The sequence below is a fragment of the Alexandromys fortis genome, unplaced genomic scaffold (assembly GCF_014885135.2).
Source record: "Alexandromys fortis isolate MF-2015 unplaced genomic scaffold, M_Fortis_MF-2015_v1.1 scaffold_11, whole genome shotgun sequence".
In the NCBI taxonomy this organism is placed as follows: Eukaryota; Metazoa; Chordata; class Mammalia; order Rodentia; family Cricetidae; genus Alexandromys; species Alexandromys fortis.
In genome coordinates this window covers 18,182,892-18,201,268 of record NW_026067912.1, presented here as the reverse complement: position 1 = coordinate 18,201,268, position 18,377 = coordinate 18,182,892, and the positions used below count along the sequence as shown (strand labels likewise).

The window sequence follows — 18,377 nt, the reverse complement described above, 5'->3', positions numbered from 1 at the left end:
GGGAGAAGAGAGGGGGGAGGGGGAGAAGAGTGGGGGAGGGGGAGGGAAATGGGAGGCTGGGAGGAGGCAGAAACTTTTTTTCTTATTCTCAATAAAATAAAAAAAACTAAAAAAAAAAAGGTATGCTAGTTTGGAGAAGAGGATTATCCTTTGTTTACACAAGAAATGAGAGGCTCTAGATTCATTCAGAGTTAAGAAAAATCAGGTTTGATCAAGGATGACCACCTGAGAAATCTCTGGTAGGAACAGATGACCCAGATGTCTGAGTTCTACATCCAGAACAGATTTAAGTCTGCTGCCTGAGATGATCAAGACTTATAGGATACTCCATATCCTAACCTAAATAATTTTATTTAGGTTCCCATAAGATTATCAACACCTGAAACCAGCATGAAGTAGCCTGAAAAACTATGCCCACATCCCCAAATATGGACTAAGGATATTTTCCTTTGTTTACGTTAGTGACAAGCTGTTATGGCTAATGGTCAAGAGAAAAGCTAGACAAAGGATAGTAGATTTAGAGTTCTTGTTTTTATTTAAAAAAAAGAGGGGGAAGTGGTGTGGGACAATGGTCTGTATTCTGCCAATTATATTTCAAATAAACGCTGGTTGGCTATTAGCAAGGCATGAAGTATAGAAAGGACAACCAGACATGAAGTAGAGATGGGTCAATGAGAACAGGAGAATTCTGGGAAGAAGCAAGTCCTAGTCTGAGGTGGTGACTCAGCCACAGAAGAAGTAATATGTGTCTGGCTTGCTGAATAAGGTACTGAGTCAGGTGGCTAGCATAGAGAAGACTAATGAGCTAATATAAGTTATAAGAGTTAATAAGAAGCCTGGGCTTATGGGTCAATCAGTTTATAACTAATGTAGACCTCTGTGTGATTTCTGTGGGATTAAGCAATTGCAGGAACTGGGCAGGACAGAAAACCCAACAATAGATTATAATGAGGGTGCAAACTCAAAGTCCACCACCTTAAGTTGATGGTTGATGACACATTTTAAGATTGGACAGGTTCAGACGCTATGGCTATGAGTGCCTGGCTTCTCTGTCTAATGCTAACCATCGTCCTTATGCCGCACATCTCTTCTTTCCACAGAGATACACACAGGGCTAATTTCATGGTTTAACATTATTCTGTTTCCTTGTCAATCTAAATTATCCTTACATCTTTCCTCATTTTTTTTTCATTTTTCTTGTAGTTGTGAATTTATCTATTTATTTATTAAAGATTTCTGTCTCTTTCCCGCCACCGCCGCCTCCCATATACCTCCTCCTCCCCCAATCAACTCCCCTCCTCTCATCAGCCCGAAGAGCAGACCGGGTTCTCTGCCCTGTGCAGAGTCCAAGGACCTCCCACCTCCTTCCAGGTCTAGTAAGGTGAGCAACCAAACTGCCTAGGCTCCCACAAAGCCAGTACATGCAGTAGGATCAAAACCCAGTGCCATTGTTCTTGACTTCTCAGCTGTCCTCATTGTCCGCTATGTTCAGCGAGTCCGGTTTTATCCCATGCTTTTTCAGACCCAGTCCAGCTGGCCTTGGTGAGTTCCCAATAGAACATCCCCATTGTCTCAGTGTATGGGTGCACCCCTCATGGCCCTGAGTTCCTTGCTCGTGCTCTCTCTCCTTCTGCTCCTGATTTGGACCTTAGGGTTGTAGTCTGGTGCTCCAATGTAGGACTCTGTCTCTGTCTTCTTTCATTGCCTGATGAAGGTTAATATCCAGGAGGATGACTATATGTTTTTCTTTAGGGTCACCTTCTTATTTAGCTTCTCTAGGATCACAAATTATAGGCTCAATGTCCTTTATTTATGGCTAGAAACCAAATATGAGTGAGTACATCCCATGTTCCTCTTTTTGGGTCTGGCTTACCTCACTCAGGATAGTGTTTTCTATTTCTGTCCATTTGCAAGCAAAATTCAAGAAGTCATTGTTTTTTACTTCTGAGTAGTACTCTAATATGTATATATTCCATACTTTCTTCATCTATTCTTCCATTGAAGGGCATCTAAGTTATTTCCCGGTTCTAGCTATTACAAACAATGCTGCTATGAACATAATTGAGCATATACTTTGTTGTATGATAGGGCATCTCTTGGGTATATTCCCAAGAGTGATATTGCTGGGTCCAGGGGTAAGTTGATCCCGAATTTCCTGAGAAAGCGCCACACTGCTTTCCAAAGTGGTTGTACAAGTTTGCATTAGTGGGAAGCACTCTAAAACACATGGGCATAGGAGACCACTTCCTACATATAACCCCAGCAGCACAGACATTAAGGGCATCATTGAATAAATGGGACCTCTTGAGACTGAGAAGCTTCTGTAAAGCAAAGGACACTGTCACTAAAACAAAAAGGCAACCCACTGACTGGGAGAAGATCTTCACCAACCCAAAACTGACAAAGGTCTGATCTCCAAAATATATAAAGAAGTCAAGAAACTAGACTGTAAAAGGCTAAACAACCCAATTATAAAATGGGGCACTGAGCTGAACAGAGATCTCTCAACAGAAGAAGTTCAAATGGCCAAAAGACACTTAAGGTCATGCTCAACTTCCTTAGCAATCAGGGAAATGCAAATCAAGACAACTTTCACCTGTCAGAATGGCTAAAATAAAAAAAAAAAAAAACAATGATAGTCTTAGCTGGAGAGTTTGTGGAGAAAGGGGTACACTCATCCATTGCTAGTGGGAATGTAGTTGTGAATTCCATAGTAGCATCTCACACCTTCACAACCACCATATCTGTTAGCATATCTGTTGCTAGAATCGCATGAGATGTCTTGAGTACACCCTGAACACTGAGACTTCTCGAGTACACCCTCAATACTGAGACATCTTGAGTACACCTTGAAACTGAGACATCTTGAGTGCACCCTGAACACTGATGTGTGTTAAGTACACCCTGAAAACTGAGCTGTCTTGTTTATACCCTGAACATGAGATGTCTTAGGTATACCATGAAGACTGATTACAAAAATGTCTATACAATCCTTCCTAAACATCTTTACCTTCATAAAAGTATGCTGAAACCTAGTAAAAGAGTTTACTGGAATTGAGCTCAGGTGTTGACAGTTGCTTTGTTTCCTTCTCCCTAGCACCTGTCCTGTCTGTAGAATCGTCTCTGAAACAAGCAGTGTGGATTGGAATCCATGTTTTAAAAATCACTGTGTTATGTATGCCTAAATATCTAGGTACCATGTACATGTCTGTGGCATTCAGAGGGCCAGAAGATGGTTGAATCTATGGAACTGTGGTTACAGACAGTTGTAAGCAATCATGTGTATCCAGAGAACTGAACTCTGTCTTTTGGAAGAGAAAAAGTGTTCTAAAACATGACCAATCTCTCTGGCCATGGAATCCCTATTTACAACTTACTTTAAAACAAATTTAAGAAAGTACAGAATGTCTTAAGATTAATTTTTATTTTAGTTGATGTGTTTATATGTATGAGCATATGTCCTTATGCTTGTGCATGTGGGTAACCCTCTAGGCTAGAAAAGGGTGTTAGATTCCCTGGCGCTAGAGCTATTAGTGGTTGTGAGCTGCCAGACATGGGTGCTGGAAATCAAACTAGTTCTCTGGATGACTAACAAGTGTTCTTAACTGATGACCTTTCTATCTAGCCCAAGAATTTATTAATGTGTTTATTAGACACCAAACAGTATATCTCTGGTCTCATATAAATTTTTAATAGTGGTAACTTGAGAAAAATATTAAGAATTTATTAAAGGGAGAAGTGCGCTTCAGAATGGCATGTAGGAATGTTTCTGTCATGAGCAAATTTTGATTACATGGAGTCAAACGTTCTTTGAATTACAGAGTTCTAATTTAGTGAAGTATTATGAATAGAATACATTCTGTGACCCTTACTAGTGTTAAAATAGAATCTCAATAGAAGAGACAATAGTTTTATTTATGGAGGTTCCAATCTAAATCAGCTTTAAAATTTAGATCCCGGGACTGTGGGTGGCAGATTCATTGACATTTTATTAGGAATATCAGAAGCCATGACTTTCTATGTGGATGGGCTGCTTTGGAAATACATCAAAGATCAAAAGACATCTTTTCATCATCTACTGATGAGAATACAAAATCAAATATAAGAGACTTTTGTTTGAGCATGCTTCCAAGTCTTACACTTTATGTGAATTATTCTAGTTTCTCTGGATAATTAGGTAAAATAATCATAGAGAGCTATACAGATGAAACAATACAATCTCAGGTGAATTTAGTTCAAGGTAGAGATTTTTAAATATCTTTAAATATTCTCTCAAATTATGAGGACAAAATTATATATCTACAAACACAAAAGTAACATAAACTATTCATATTAATCAGTTAACTTTGAGGTTATCTGAGAAATAAGGTAACAAGTTATTTCTCACCTTATAAAATTACTATTTGTATTTAACACCTATTTGTTCTCAAGAATAATTAAAGAGTTATTTATGGAACAACAATGAAAAACTAAGTGGAAAAGAATACTTCCATCTTAATCTTATTGATAGTCTCTTCAGCCTGAAACACAAAATAATAAAATATGAAATTTATTTAAAAAATAGAATAGCTAAATTTTTATCTTTATATCTTCCCTCCTTGAATTTCATAAAGTCTATATTACCATTACAATATTTTCCATATTACTATACATTTGATCATTATGGATATTGCAAATGGATTGTGTTTAATAGAGAAATTTGAAAAATTTGCCATAAACTGTAGTAGTACATCCTCATTCTATCTGAATATTGTTTCTATATAGTTTAACACAGAATATTCTATCAGTGAGTATAAGAAATGCTGGTTATACAGTGAGAATTTAATAAGCTTATTAATCATACTTTCAACTTTAAGTCTAGGAAAGAATAAATGAGCAAATAAAAGTAAAAGAAAGTAAAGATATACTGCACGAACTGGCTTTGTGGGAGCCTAGGCAGTTTGGATGCTCACCTAACTAGGCTTGGATGGAGGTGGGTGGACCTTGGACTTCCCACAGGGCAGGGAAACTTGATTGCTCTTTGGGAGGGAGGGGGACTTGATTGGGGGAGGGGGAGGGAAATGGGAGGCGGTGGCGGGGAAGAATTAGAAATCTTTAATAAATAAATAAAAAAAGAAAATAGAGAGCAAAGTAAAATTTAAGCATAGAACAACAAAAAAGATAAAGGCAGAAGGGAGGAAGAACACATGGGTGAAGAAAAGAAGGAGGACGATAAGGAAAGCGAGAAAGTGGATGAGGAGGAGAGAAGTTTCCCCATTCATGTCCTTCATACTTGGGCAGATAAATACAGGGAAATAGTCCTGAAAAAGTTCACAGGATGTCCACATACCACGAGAAATGGTAGCATTCTGCAAAGGCTTGAAATCTCAATGATTATGAATGCAGGTAATGGAAGGAGAATAAGAAACTTTAAGTAAGCATAATTTGCAAAAAAAAAAAAATTCAGGCATTGAAACTAGGCAAATCAATGTGTAAAGTGTAGTAGAACAAGATGGCATATATGTTCAGTTTCATCACTGAGGATGAAATGGTAGAGGAGAGATAACACATTCTAAGGCAGCCTTACAATATTCCAAAATCATGCAGGGTGATGCTGGCACACACCTTTAATCACAGCACTCGGGAGTCAAAGGCAGGAGAATCTCTGACTTTGAGGCCAACCTGGTCTACAAGAACTAGTTCCACGACAGGCTCCAAAGCTACAGCGAAACCCTGTCTCAAAAAAATAAAATAAATACATAAATAAATAAATAAATAAAATTCCAAAATCTTCTCTTTAAAAATACAGACAAACCAACAAAAACGCAATCAAAGTGCTCAATTGAAAGAGTGTGAATCCCTCCCTGTTCCTTCATTTTTATTATTATGAATGTTTCCTCCCTTCATTGAACAAGTGGAGCTCTTCCAGTTAAGATACTTTTCAACAACCTCCCTGTGAATACCCAATACCCGCCCCCAGTCTCCAGCTGCCCTTGTTAGTATGTTGCTTTTACCTATTTTGAATCTTTCGCAATTCAATTTGATATACAAGGTGTAGCTGTAATCCACAGTAAAATTGTGTTCTGTTTTCCCCACACTGAATTACCATAAGGAAATTTGACAGGATGGCAATAGAGGTTGATAATATGGAACATTCTAGTGAATGTGCTCATTCATATAAAAACAGATCCAGTATCCAGATGACTAACATCAGCTCATTCTCCAGTTTTAAGGAAGAAGCATTCACTAGCAGAACCAAGAGTATACCACCAAGTACAAGAAGATAACCCATATTGGAGGAATGGGAAGGGCTGTTATAGCTATGATGGGGGCAGGAATTAATATAAAATAGTCATAGCATTTTGTAGATAGGAGTAGCTCTTTGACCTTTGTTACAACACTCATAAATATACTCTGCTGAAAACTATTCAAACGCAACTACAATTACAGAGATTACTGTTCCACATTTTTAAACGAGGAAACACATAGATGCATTAAGGATGAGACTGTTGGTTACCACACCTGTTGCTGAGAGTATATAAACCCAGCTCTCCACAGGTTGACATTTAAACTCAGAATCCTCTCAGTTTCATCCAGCTGATCTTACATCTTCTCTCAATATGTCCTACAGCTGCTGCTCTGGAAAATTCTCCTCCCGCTCCTTTAGACGCTGCCTGCCCTCTTCAGGTTCCTCCTGTGGCTCTTCCTACCCCAGCAACCTGGTCTACACCACTACCAGTTGCTCTCCCAGACCCTGCCAGGTGGAATCCACTGTGAACACCAGGTGTCAGGAGACCTGCATTGAGCCCACCAGCTGCCAGAGGTCCTGTGTGGTGTCCAGGCCCTGCCAGACAGCCTGCTACTACCCGAGGAGCTCCATACCTTGCAGTCCCTACCTGGGAACATATTCTGGGTCTCTGGGCTTTGGATCCAGCAGCTGCCGTTCCCTGGGCTATGGATCTAGAAGCTACTACCCAGTGGGCTGTGGATCCAGTGACTTCAGATCTCTTAATTGTGGTGCCTCTTACTTCCCTTCCCCGTGTTATGGGTCTAGATTCTACTACCCATCATATTTGGTTTCTACAACATTCCAACCTTCTTGTTATAGATCAATCTATGGAATTGCCTTCTAAGAATCTGACTTCTAAGTCTTCATATTCCTATAATATCAAAATAAAATTCTCTATGTCCTGTAGATGATATGTTATTCTTATCTTCTACTGTTTGTCTTTCTACTAACAATCATTCAAATTCAACCTCTGTGAGAATCTTAATGTGTAATCCCTATTATACCTTAAATTTTGTGCTATTGTTATTCTGCTATTTCCTGCTCATTCAAATGTATATGATAACTGAAATTTTAATCCAATAAATTTATGCAATCTGAGGCCTTAATTTATTGTTCTTACTATTATTATATTGTTATTATTTTTGTATTTATGGATATATGGGACATCATTAAAGATCAAAATTTATGCCTATTATGTTGACAATAATTAATTTGGTTGGGGAATACTCCTTATTTATATTAATTAGTAATTGGAAGATTGTAATTTGAATGCAAATAAGAAACATAAATGTGAGCATTGCCTATGATTGAGGTATATGACTAAAATGTTATCCATCAAGAGTATATTATTATTATATATTTCACAGGTTTTTGTATATTTTCAGAGAAAAAACTATTTAAGTATATTATGTATAAATTTTCAGCCAAGAGAATAGAATAGTCAACTTTCAAAGAATCTCAAGACAGATACTTCTTTTTACCTGAAATAATGCTATCTCTTCTACCCAGAGTTTAGGCACTATTTCTGCCTATGTTCTCAAAATATTTGAAAGGAGAATGACAATGGTCTTAAGTGGTAATAGCTGGGTCTAAGAATCAGAGCATCTTCCTCATGCTTCTCCAACTCAGCTACAGCCAACCTAGAAACATTGCTGAACAGTTATAGTAATTTGTTTTTGTCTGATTGTCAACCTCAAAGATTTGAGTGTAGTTTGCTGGCAATAAGAGCCAGGAAAAGAAAGTAATAGTGTATTGTTCACTAGTGTGTCAGTTTGATCCTGAAGGTAGTACTGGTCTCCTGGAAGAGACCATAGATGACCATGGACAGGAGCACACAGACTGCAACTTTAGGGCTCTCTCAGTTGTTACCCCAAAAAAAGTGCCAGGGCTGGGCCAGGGCAGGGATTCTCTAACAATAGAGTCCATGGGCAGGAGAGCAGGGTTAACGTACTTAGACTTCAGGAGTTCCACAGCAGGACTTGGAGAGAGGAGAAGTGAGAATCAGATCATAGCTACCTCAGCAAAGAGCATTCATCATATCTGGAAAGCCTTGGAAGAAGGCAGCAAAGTAGAGTCTGCCTATGGACTTCACCAAACTGGGCTCAAGTTTTGCTTGTAAATTTGGTACAATTTATTTCATGAAATTATATTTATCTGTATATTGTTTTTGTTTTTTAATCCCAATCCTTCCACTTTGCCAATTAAGACTCAGGAGCCAGATGTTATGGTGAAAACCTGCTTGTTCAGAGAGGTAAATAAATTACCCTATGGTTACTTCCCAGTTGATTGCTCTGCCTCTTAACCTATAGAATGTTGTTTTTATTTAATATTGTTTACAATAAGCAGAAAGCTCTTGGTTTAAAGGCGTTTGCACTGGCAAAGCCACACCAGAACTAGAAACAGGTTTTTCTAATAAATAACACAACTTCAGGGCCCAGAGTGTGATCAGACATCCTGAAACATTTCACCCTTTTGTCTAAATGAAAAGGAAAGATTTGAACTCTAACACTGTAGCTGAAGCGGCGGGCCGCTTTCTGCAGCACGGCTCCCACATGCCTGGCTGGCTTATGCCCCAAAATAATAACACGGAAACTGTATTCTTTTAAATACTGCCTGGCCCATTATCTGTAGCCCCTTATTGGCTAATTCTCACATCTTGCTTTAACCCATATTTAGTAAACTGTGTAGCACCACGAGGTGGCTTACAAGGAAAGATCTTAACCTGTGTCTGTCTTGGGTGGGAGAATCATTGTGACTGCCTGACTCAGCTTCTTTCTCCCAGCATTCTGTTCTGTTTACTCCGCCTACCTAATTTTTTGTCTTATTAAAGGGCCAAGGCAGTTTCTTTATTAACCAATGAAAGTAACACATAGACAGATGACCCTTCTCCATCATAACACAGTAAAACTATTTACAATAATGAAGCTATTCCTGCCAAGATTTCCACAATGTCTAACTTAGTTGTATTTGGCATTTTGAGGATTAAGTATTTCTGAGTTCAATGTACTGTAAAGTGTTCATATAATTCTCATAGGAACTCAAACATCTGACTATCCTGAGCAGTTTGTAGGCAAAAGATGAACTTATGGCTGGTGTTTGTTAGCTTAGTGGCAATGCTGGCTAGGTAGAACATAGCATTCAGCATCACGTGGTCCTCCAGCAGGAAGGGGCAGGCACTCATAGTGTCATGGGTGCCAGTGCTAATCTGGGGCTCTGAGCTGGGATTTCAGGGCAATCAGCTGGAGGTTGGTGGGTGATATCATTTGGCCAGTCTACTCTTTTTCTTTGGATTTGTTCCTTGATGATGTTTCACTTGTTCAGTGAAACATCTCTAATTTTTCTGGATTTCTTATCTTTATATGGAAAGATAAAAGCAAAATCCTGCTCCAACCCTAACTCTGGTGAGTTCCTTTTTTTTAAAAAAAAATATTGCTTTATAAATAATACCACTCAAAATTTCCACTTCCTCCCTTTCTCACATTTCCCTCCTGCTCCCCAACTCACCCTACTCCTTCTCCTCCAGTCCTAAGAGAAGGTAGTGTACCCTGTCCTGTGGGAAGTCCAAGGCCCTGTCCCCTCAATCCATGCCAAGGAAGGTGTGCATCCAAACAGACTAGGATTGCAAAAAGCCAGTGCATTCAGTAAAAACAAATTCCAGTGCCATTATCATTGGCTTCTCAGTCAGTCCCACTGTCGGCCACATTCATAGTGTCTGATTTGATCCCATGCTCATTCAGTCCCAGTTCAGTTGGCTTTGGTGTGCTCTTATTAGATCAGGCACACTGTCTCAGTGGGTGGACCAACCCCCTCGTCATCCTGACTTCTTCTCCATATGCATGATGTCTCTCCTGTTCAAATCTAATATTCTTCAATCTTGATGGTATCCACAGCTTTTCTTCTCCTGTAGAAACAAAGGCAAAACCTCTTCCCCAGCATAACACATATCTTGGTTCCCATTCTAAGGTCAATATCTCTTTAAAATATACAAGATGATTTAATTCAGCAATTTTTTCTACTATGCAATGTCTCTCTATAGCTGTTTTTACTTTCTCATTAGCATGTAAATATTTTAAGTTAATAAAACACTGTATAATCTATCACTGTGTTTTTTCTGTTTATTAAGTATATCTTACACTTCAATTAATTCTTTCTATAACTGCTTGTCATGTATAACAGTGTGGTATGTCTGTAATATGGTTTATATTGTAATATGTGAAAAACTACTTTATTTTACTGGAGACATATGCTGGAATATTGTCAGTCTTAATTTGTGCATGTATCTCCATGATGGCCATAACTTCAAATAAATGTGTAATTGCAGAATCACAATTTTCAGACCTTAGTGAAGTTGCCTATTGAAATCTTCAATATGCATGTATGGTATGCTGCACTTTTATTTCCAAACTCTGCAAACAAATTGTCTTGCCCGCCCATGATTGATCTGCATTCATTAGGCTAATGCTAGCTTATTCCACACCTTCTGCATACTCCAAAAGCCTCAGGCCTTCTGTCTGGATTATTACTGGAAAAAGCATTGTCTCTAGAAGTGCCTTGCCTACAATCCCTTTCCAAATGACCTTGCTTATTGTAATTTATTCATCTGACATTTTGATATTTTTGTTAAAACTTTTAGAAATTATTTTTCCTTGCAGAGTAGCATCATAAATATGAGAATGGCTGTCAGCTATAATTCAAATCCATTCACCTATTGGGGCTGGTCTTGCCTTTAAAGGCCTAATCACCCTTTTGCATTCTGAATTAGAATTTTCAAAAGCCAAAGATTTAAATAATTAATATTTGTCTGACTTCTAGATATGATACAGTTCTATTCAAAGAGGAATCTGTCTTTGCAAAATATTACTGAAGGCTTTTTTGGCCTTGTAATATTCTAGTAAATGACTCAGACCTCTTTCCTAATTCTTCAACCTTGTCCCAAATGTTTAAAGGGGCTAATCTACACAGTGCTAAGGTGTGGTCAGCAAATGAATGTTGCCTTTGTACCTCAGCATATTGACTTAAACCTAGAAACTTGTCCTGGAGGAAACTAACACCTCTAACCCTATTTTGTCATTCTGTGGTCCTAGCTTCCTCCTTCACAATGTTCACTGTTTTAAATGAAGACTAGCTCCCAATATTGCTCTTGTCAATTCTTTTACGAGTTGGGGAAAAATTCTGTTCTGAGTTGTTCATGAATTTGACATCTGTTTAGCATAGGGTGGATGAATACTATATAAAATGACCACTTCCTTAAACCTCCTAAAATCTAATATTTCTAAGGGACTCCATTCAATTTCCGTTTAAGCTCAGGGTTATTTATAATCTGCTGATAGTTTCTGTATTATAATTGGATAAACTAAGGTTTCTCTTCTAACCTTAAGCCACCCCTCTTCAGTTTCTTTTTAAAAAGGTAGATTCTTATCTAATTTCATCTGTCTGTGTCTAAGAATTTTTCTTATTTTCATTTATAATTCTTTCTTAGGCTTGAATCTTATCAATCCATCTTTTACTTTTTGAACAAAAAAACACTATGGCTATTAGAAATGAAGTATAAATTACCAGATTTGTAGTAATTATAATTGATATTCTTTTGATCACTGTTTTGTCATTTACCTCAGTTATGTCATGGTTGGTTTTTTTTTCATTTTCTGCTATTTTTACACCATCTAAAGTAGCATTATGCAGTGTCCTAACATACTTTATAATATTTCCTATGCTCAACATTGGAAAGTTTTCCTTTTAATTTTACTTAACTTTTTCCTTGAGAACTTCTAGGTGTCTTACCAAATCCAGTGGCTTCTCAGTTTGTCAGTGTGATTCATCTGGCCATGTGATAATATCATGCATTTGTGTTATTTGCTTTTAACGATATTTCAATCAGTGGGCTGAACCAATAAAGAATATGGAGCCAGGTGCTATGGTGAAAACCTGCTAGTGCAGGGAGACAAGGAAAGCACCAGGCTGACCTTTCTTTTCCTCCAGTGTGTTAAAAGAAATATAGACTCCTATACTGTCTCAAACAAGACTCCTCCAATTCCACGTCTCTTTGTTCTACTTCCTGTGTATCTCTTTATTCTTCCTCATGACTTTTTTTTATTCTGTTTGGTTACTTCCTGTCAACTGGTTGCTTGCTGCACCTCTTTACCTATGTAATGTTATTTTTTATTTATACTGTTTACAATAAACCAAAAACCATTGGATTAAAGAACTGTGTTAGGGCTGAGACACACTGTAACTGGAAACATATAACTAGAAACCGGGTTCCCCCTCAGGAAATAATGTTATCTGCATGTTCACAATTTGATTAAATATCCTAAAACAGTGTGTTTTTATATGCTAGAATTGTAATATTCTCTTGATGACATTTCTTCAATGAATGTGGTGACCTTCATCTTCTAAAAAGCTTTAGTTTGAATTTTATTTTGTCCACTGTGAAGATATCTAAACCTGCTTATTTCACAGGTCCATATATTTGATTTACTGGTTTCCATCCTTTTACTTAAATGTGATATCTATTGCTAATGGCAATATGCATTTACTAGAGGCAGTTAAATAAATGATGGATTTTGTTTTTTAAGTCAATTGGTTTGTTCGTCACATTAAACAAACCAATTGAACAAAATTGAAAGACCATTGAACTATACATGAAGGTTTTGTATTTTTATCATTTTGTTGTTTTACAATGGGAGATGTCTCTTTGGAATTATTATTTACTCATTTGCTATTGATCATTAATTGCCCATGTCCTTTTCAGTTCATCCTTTTCTGCAGTCCAACTAATTTCTTCCAGCATGACCTGTAGATCAGGATTACAGATCATAAATTACTTTATTCGGTCTCTATTGTAGATGATTTGTGCTCTTCTTTCAATTTGATAGATAGTTTTCTGGTTACAACAGAATGAACTGGAAGTTCTTTTCTTTTAGAACTATAAATTGGATTACAGATTTCTAAGAACTCAAAATATTAAAGTTTTCTATGCAACAATCTTGCATTATTTTAATGAGCCCAAAGATTCAATAAACAGCACCCTTAGTACTGAGAAGAAATTTCAGAAGTAATTTCAAAAAAGTGACTAAGTAATAAAATAACACATGCAAATCAATAACCTTCCTATATACTAAGCACAGAACATAGTAACAACATATGAAGAAGCCAACATACCCAGTTTCAAATTATAGCACCAAGTCATAAAATTTCAAACATTGGCATATAAAGTTTGACCTGGCATATAAAAGGTGCAATACTAAATGAAAAATAAAAGAGAATATAAGAATATAAGATGCAGTTTTTAAAACAAACAAATATACCCACTAGGTTTTTAGAAAAGGAACAAAATAATACATTGGCACAAACTCAGCATCTTCAACTAGTGGTGCCTGAAATCCTGGTTTAAAACTTGAAGAAAATTAAAACATACCTATATCTCACTTTTCACAAAATTCAGCTTCCAATGGATCAGGGACCCCCAACATATGGGCTGATACTCTGCAATTGCTGGATAAAGTAAGAAGTGGGTTTTAACCTAGATGCCCAGGAATTGACATTCAGCATAAACTCCCATTATACTAACACTCAGCTGACCAATTAGCAGTTGGAACCTCATTACTATTGCACAGCAAAGAACATCATCAGCAGTTGAAGAGGCAACTTAAAAAATGGGTCAAAATTCTTTGCAGTGGCTATATATCTGATAGAAAGATATAAAGTATATGGAGAACTTTAAAAACTAAACACCAAAGAAAACAACTGGTATGGAAGTTCCTTCTGTCTATGTGCTGCTTTCATTGGTTAATAAATAAAGAAACTGCCTGGACCTGTTGATAGATAGCACAGAACTTAGGTAGGCAAGGAATACATAACTGAATTCTGGTAAAAAGAAAGCAGAGCCAGAGAGATGCCATGGATCTACTGCCAGAAAAAGACATGCTGCCGAAACTTAGCCAGTAAGTCAATGCCACGTGGCAATACACAGATTAATAGAAATGGGTTCAACTAAGATATAAGAGTTAGCCAATAAGAAGTTAGAGCTAATGGGCCAAACAGTGTTTTAATTAATTTGATTTCTGTGTGATTATTTCGGTTCTGGGTGGCTGGAACAAGCAAGTGGCTTCCTCCACTCTTATGAACAACCAACCAATTGAAAATTGGCCATGGTAAACATGAATTCTCAAAACAAGAAATACACATGGCTAGTTCAAACTTAAACAACAATAACAAAGACATAACTATCAATATACTAAACAATCAGGAAAATACAGCTTAAAATCACTTTAAGATTTAATCTTACCCCCTTTCAGATATGGTAGGATTAAGAATAAATGACCATGAATGCACCCACATGGATGGATCAAAGCAAAACCATTATACACCGATGGTCCTGGTGTCAACTAGTACAATCACTGTGGGACTTGGTCTGGAGATTTCTCAAAACCTGGAAATAGAAGTACAACAAAACCAAACTGTGATCGTTCCTGAGCATATGTTCAAGAGGCAGTAGCCTACAATAGAGACAGATGCACATCCATATTTTTTATGGTTCCATTCCCAACTAGTAGGAATTCAAATCAGTCAAGATGCTTATCAAATGATGGGAAAAATACAGCTCTGATACACATGGGACATTACTCAGCTGTAAATAAAATGAAATCATAAAATGTCTGGGTAAGTGGAATAAAATGTGAACAAATCATATAGGGTGAGAACACTGTGACACAAATATATAATCCCTATATGTTGTCATTCTGATTGACTCTAGCTTTGAAAATACTGTTTTTTATATTTAGCCTAGAGAATCCATGGAAGGCAAGATAATCAAAGGGGACCACTGGAGTGAGCATCTTGAATTGCAATGGATAAAATAAGTAGGAATATTGAGGTGGAAGACTTGAAGAATAAATAGGGGTGTAGGTATGAGTACCTAAGACTTCATAACACTTAACCAAAATGAAAGGTATATGAGAAATCTTTATGAAAATCTACGATCTTCAACCCAATAAAACATCTCAATTTTACAGAATAATATATCACAGTTTCTGCGTGTTCTTTAAAAAAAATAGAAAAATTGCTATAAAAGATGCTCATCTAAATTAGAAGATGCAAAGAGTTGTTGACATACCACTTTAATACACATTTAATTTGCTTTCCATCATTTTCACTCATGTCAATAAAATACCTTTTATTTAAATGTTTAGAAAATAAACTAAGACAAAATAAACACAAAATAACAAAAATGAAACTCACCGACTATATGTTCCTATGTCACTAGCAAAAGAAAAATATCACTGAAAATAAAATACAGTCAGTTTCGCTTCAGGCTTGCCAACCATTTAAAACACATTATTTAATTCTAGCAATTTGGTTTCACAATCCAATCTTAGGAACCCTCATAAAACTCTCCAAAAATTTACTACTGTTATTACAGTGATGATTATAGCCACACGTACTGATGATGTCATGGAAAATAAAGTAGGAATCTTGTGATGAGACATATTTACAATCATGACAGACATACTAGATGGTAGTGCTATTTCCAGCCAAGTTGCAACATTCTAGCAAAATGGAAAATAGAATTGTAATATAAGACGTGTGTGTATGTTCCAAATAATGTTGGCAATCAAAGTTTTCCCTAGTTACTGAATCATTGACTTTATTTCACTCTATTGCATTACTGAGTTTTTTAGTCTATTTTATAGAGGCTGTGTAACTCCTACATAACACTGTATGCCATGGCCTGTGGCTGATCATCTCTTAGAGCATGCTACATATGAAACCCCTAAAGCCAAAAGTCTCTGAGACTTCAGCGATTACAAAAAAGCCCTTCACGTGGCCTGATTTACTGTATCACGCCTATCTCATTGGCCTCACTGGTTTTGTTTGCTTTCATTTGCATTTATTATGGATATATACTCTGTGTATCTTTGAGTATATATCACCTTATCTGAATTTTTACAAGGAGGATCTGCTGTCATTTCTTCCTTTAACAGTTGTGAATATCCAGGGATTATAAATATCAACCAATAAAGAATAGAAGATAAGGGGAAATGTCCTTTCCTATCTCAGACACAGTAGTAGACAATTCCAAGACTCTTTGCAAGTGAACAAAATGTTTCTAGAGTGCTGCTTTCCAGTAGTTCATTAAGATGCATATTTTGAGTTATTTTCCCCCTTTTCCCTTTGAATGCCCATAATACATGTAATCTTAAATTTTATTTAAGATACTATGTCATGTTAACTGAACCCAGCTTTTTGGGACACAGAGAAAGCCTAGTAAATTAAATCTCTTCATAGAAGTGTTGCCCTTCCTTTCAGTTGATTGGAGTTGAGCCTGGGAGGTAGTAGGAAACTTTTAGCACCTCTTGATCCAAGATTATTGCCCTTTTCCTTATGTGTTTGGATGAGGTGCAGGGTTCCTTAGTCAATCACATGAGGCAGGAAGATTAGCATGTACACCAATATGTAAATGTCTATCAGTCCTGAGAATTGTTTAAAGCTAATTTCTCCTGACTGAAAATCTACATTCAAATACTAGACTTGATATTTCTCTTATATAAAGAATTCAGCTTGTAAATTATGTAATATCTTTTTCTTGGTGTTGGCATCTCTATCTTTGTTTTGATTTCTTGGCTTAACAGAAATTCATGTTCGTTAATCTCAGGCAATTCACACTAGTTGATCCCTGTTGTTTGGAAGTGAATAATGATCTGTCTAGAATTGACAACTTCCAAATAAAGCAAAGCAAAATGCCAGATCATATACCCCCAATTCAGCTGGACGATCCTACTGATCTTAAGTCTTCCAAACCGCAAGTGCAGAGGCTGAGTAAAGAAACAATAATGTGGACAAAAATGCAAAAATGCATGAAGATATCAGATTGCACAACTTTATTAGATGAAATTTTCATTTTTCAAATGATCTTGGAGAGAAAGCAAATAGCATCATCAGTACGGAAAGTAGACCATAATTTTGGGTAACCCACTGATGTCATAATCTGCTGAAGTTCAGAGAGGAAGCTGTTAAAGGAAGGATGATATGGTATCAGTAGAAGTTAGGCAGGGAAGCAAGAGCTTTAGAGCATAGATTTGACATAGGAAAACAAAGACTTAGCAGCTGATTCCATAGAGGCCTGATCCACAGATTGGTCTGTAACAAGGTTGACAGGAAAGAGGCATGAAGTAGCTTGGATAGCAATATCTAGATCCAAAACTCAAGGAAGGGAATCCAGAGACTCTACAATTCAGAGATCTGAAGCCACTGGATCCACAGCCCCCTGAGTAGCAGCTCCTAGAACCATAGCCCACGGAACTGCAGCTACTGGATCCAAAGCCCAGAGATCCAGCATATGATCCCCAGCTGGGTCTGCAATGTGTGGAGCTCCTCGGGTAGTAGCAGGCTGTCTGGCAGGGTCTGGACACAACACAGGACCTCTGGCAGCTGGTGGGTTCAATGCAGGTCTCCTGACAGCTGGTGTTCAGAGACGATTCCACCTGGCAGGGGCTGGACACCACACAGGACCTCTGGTAGCTGGTGGGCTCAATGCAGATCTCCTTACACCTGGTGTTCACAGAGGATTCCACCTGGCATGGGCTGGACATCACGCAGGACGTCTGGCAGCTGGTGGGCTCAATGCAGGTCTCCTGACATCTGGTGTTCAGAGAAGATTCCACCTGGCAGGGCCTGGGAGAGCAACTGGTAGTGGTGTAGACCAGGTTGCTGGGGTAGGAAGAGCCACAGGAAGAAGCTGAATATGGCTGGCAACGTCTAAACGAGCGGGAGGAGAGGTTTCCAGAGCAGCAGCTGTAGGCCATGTTGAGAGAAGATGTGAGCTCAGCTGGATGCAACTGAGAGGATTCTGAGTTTGGATCTCACCTTGTGGAGAGCTGAGTTTATATACTCTCAGCCACAGGTGTGGTACCCAACTGTCTCATCCTTGATGCATTTGTGTGCTTCCTGGTTTACAAATGTGGAACAGTAATCTCTGTAATTGTAGCTGTACTTTGAATAGTTTTCTGCACCGTATATTTATGGGTGTTGTCATTTTGTTATATTTATGACAATGAGCTTCTGCTATTTTGGGGATGGCATGATTGACTGTTTTACACTAATGCTTATT

At 37.6% G+C, this 18,377-nt stretch overlaps 2 protein-coding genes across 2 annotated transcripts; one reads left to right on the top strand and one right to left on the bottom strand.

Annotated features, from left to right (window-relative positions):
• The first annotated feature begins 6,599 nt into the window (after positions 1–6,599).
• LOC126499520 (keratin-associated protein 13-1-like) lies at positions 6,600–7,112 on the top strand. Its single transcript, XM_050138763.1, has one exon. It carries the CDS (start codon positions 6,600–6,602, stop codon positions 7,110–7,112), a length of 513 nt encoding a protein of 170 aa, XP_049994720.1.
• Positions 7,113–17,367: 10,255 nt separating this feature from the next.
• LOC126499499 (keratin-associated protein 13-1-like) lies at positions 17,368–18,072 on the bottom strand. Its single transcript, XM_050138732.1, has 2 exons — positions 17,780–18,072; positions 17,368–17,728 (listed from the first exon to the last, which is right to left on the bottom strand). Exons 1-2 carry the CDS (start codon positions 18,070–18,072, stop codon positions 17,368–17,370), a joined length of 654 nt encoding a protein of 217 aa, XP_049994689.1.
• Positions 18,073–18,377: the final 305 nt, after the last annotated feature.